This window comes from Trachymyrmex septentrionalis, unplaced genomic scaffold (genome assembly GCF_001594115.1).
Source record: "Trachymyrmex septentrionalis isolate Tsep2-gDNA-1 unplaced genomic scaffold, Tsep1.0 scaffold16, whole genome shotgun sequence".
NCBI lineage: Eukaryota > Metazoa > Arthropoda > Insecta > Hymenoptera > Formicidae > Trachymyrmex > Trachymyrmex septentrionalis.
Window position 1 is genome coordinate 260,639 of NW_017304758.1, and position 2,892 is coordinate 263,530.

Genomic DNA, 2,892 nt, shown 5'->3' on the forward strand with positions numbered 1-2,892 from the left:
ATATATATATATATATACATATCCAGAAAAAAGAACGGGATATGCGATCCTTAAAACAGTGTAACAAAGAAACGATGCTGAAACATGCGTGCTAAGCATGCACGAGTATACATACGTGCTATGCATATGAGCGTCCATCTCACAGAAGAGATGAATAGGAGGATAAAATATAACGTAAATAAAAAAGATTTTAATGTAGTGTGTTTAAGGTATATAAATCACGGAAAGCGCTAAATTGAATGCCTGGTTGTCTCTATGTTAGTTTTTGCTACTAAGGTGTGTATCTGATTCAACTACGCCTGCTGAATAAAAGAGCGTGTGTGTGCCGTCATTAGTAATCTGCACGTTTCCACCGGAGAGTCTTTCATCTCTAGACGGTTTCTTCGATCAATGACTTGTCAGAGTGACGCCGCAAGTTATTTTGATAGCTGCTCGCGGTAAGGCTGCCTCATTTTTTCGGGCATTGTCCCAGCTCAGACGGATATACGTTCATGCGAATGGCCCTTTCTACTCTAACGATAAAAAGATATCTTCGAGAAAAATTACAATATACCGTTACTCGATCCGGGTACCAATCGAGCTAGCAATTAATCTTTGCGGTGACTTCGCCGTGACTTTTAAAATAGTTTTTGTTTCAACTACGATCGTTTCCAGACTAAAGTCCAATCTACTGTTTGATCATCTATTATAATTTATTTTACGTGCAATGACAGGAGAATTTGACTATTGCAACAAGAAAATTTTTATTATTGTGTGGGCATTTTTCTAGTTTTTATTGATTGAAAGAAACGACTTTAAAAATTCTGTTTTATGAATTAATTTTATATTTGAATAAACAAAACTTTTTCCATATTTAATATCATTTCTTAAATAATAATTATATATTTTATGCTTATATATATTTATAAAAAAAAATTATTCAAGTTATAGATAAGGAAAAAATATTGTTTGAAAATATAACATATATCAGAAAAGATACAAATAAATTTAATTATTAAAGAATTGTATAATTCATCGATACTAAAAATAGCAGATGCAAGGATTTAGTATTGCCGTGTTCAAATGTCATATCTCAAATTATATCTGAGCTGTACTAATAATCTGAGCTGTAAAAATGTTTAAATAATTATAAACAGACATATACAAATAAATAATCTATTTCACTGACTTTCACTAGGAAGATGTCAAATGGCAATTTATGAACGTTGCTTTGAGATTTAGTACGGAAGAAAGAGAAAGAGAAGTTAGACATATCATGTTCATACATATATCGTATAATCTCGGTTTAGGTAATTTCTATACATCACGGTCTCTCGATTTTTCTAACGCAAATCTGCACATGAAAGTTATTACGTTATATTAACTTCTCTTACCTAGTTAGTATTAATAAAAGTAATTTATTGGAAACGTCTATTTTTTTTCACAATTTCTCATTGCGTCCAATATTTACGACAAACTCATGTCACCAGTTATGAATGATACATAATGTTATTTAATCAGGTAACAAATATTTGATCCTTTTTGTCCAGTACTTATTAATTGCATACAACAATGCCGCCTACTGAAGACATTGAGCGTTTTCTTTTATGAAAATATGCTTTTTTCTATTATTATTAAATTTACTATTTATTTCTAATAAATATATGGCTATATATAATAACGTTTTTTACGCTTCAATTTATATAGAATTAAAGTAATAAAAGTTAATCATAGTATATAGAATAAAAATGATTTATAAACGTAATATATAATTTATTAAAATGTAAGACACAATTTTTAATTCAGAAAATTTATTTGCGGCAACGTTTAGCAAAACTTTAGAACATTGTTTCTATATAATGTTTTGCTAATCAGGAAATAATGTAGATGATCTTATCTGATCGGCGATTTCACTTTAGTTCCGAGGAAACATAGACAATGGACATGTTTTGCGTTAGTAGTTTATATACAGTTTCACGTACGCACTTACAAGTCTATCACCCAGCTCAAATAAACATATGACTATTCTATGTACATAGAATTACGCACGCGAAAGTTAGCGAAAGATGCTGATTGCTTGATAATTCACTGCCGATTAACGAACCATGCTGATGGATTTGTTAATTAATGCGGGATCGCTGAGCATTGCGAGACTCACGTTAACTGACTTACTGCCCTGTGATATTGATCGTGATTTACAATATACAAGCACCTGTATATCTAGTTGAGAAAATTTTTCAAGCGTCTTGCACGGGGAAAGTTCTATGTAATTACATAGTTCGCTGGGACGTCCGGAAATGTTTTTTTACTTAAGTCGGGCAAGCAAAAAAAAACATCTCGTGCTTAATCTCGTTGATTTTCTCAGGTTTGATGATGGAATCAGAGAAGAAAATCTTTGAGATGATGAACAAGAAGGCGGCCATGTCTAAATATTGGATGCCGCTGGTCTGGGCGACTAATATCATCAACAGGGCAAGGAAAGAAGCTCTGATTACTAGCGATCATGTAGTACAAACCCTCCTTGTCGAACTCAGTGACATCCGGAAGAGGCTTGGTGCATTGATTGGTTACGATACTGTCTGTGTTCCTCTAGTCTACACTCAGGTGAGTAAAATATATCATGTAAAATCGATAAGCATTATATTAAATTATTTTTTAATATTAAGTTATTTCTTTAACGTTAATTTCTTTAAAGTTGTGTTTTGTTATTTCTCATGAAATTGAAATTATTATAAATATTTATGTGTGTAACAGGTATTGAATTTTGTAATATTTGACTATTGAAATTTCATAACTAATTGTTGGATATCTGACTTAATTGATTGATAAAAAATATATTATAACTAAAATTACGAATAAATTAGAGAGAGAGAGAGAGAGAGAGAGAGAGAGAGAGGGGGGGGGGGGAAAAAA

At 31.6% G+C, this 2,892-nt stretch overlaps 1 protein-coding gene across 1 annotated transcript in view; it reads left to right on the forward strand.

The window, feature by feature from the left end:
* The window catches only part of LOC108745955, a 50,159-nt gene that overhangs the window by 40,880 nt on the left and 6,387 nt on the right, over positions 1–2,892 (forward strand). The window contains exon 5 of the mRNA XM_018482393.1: positions 2,345–2,583. Within this exon, the coding sequence (XP_018337895.1) occupies positions 2,345–2,583 (239 nt within the window). The remainder of the gene's footprint in view (positions 1–2,344; positions 2,584–2,892) is intronic.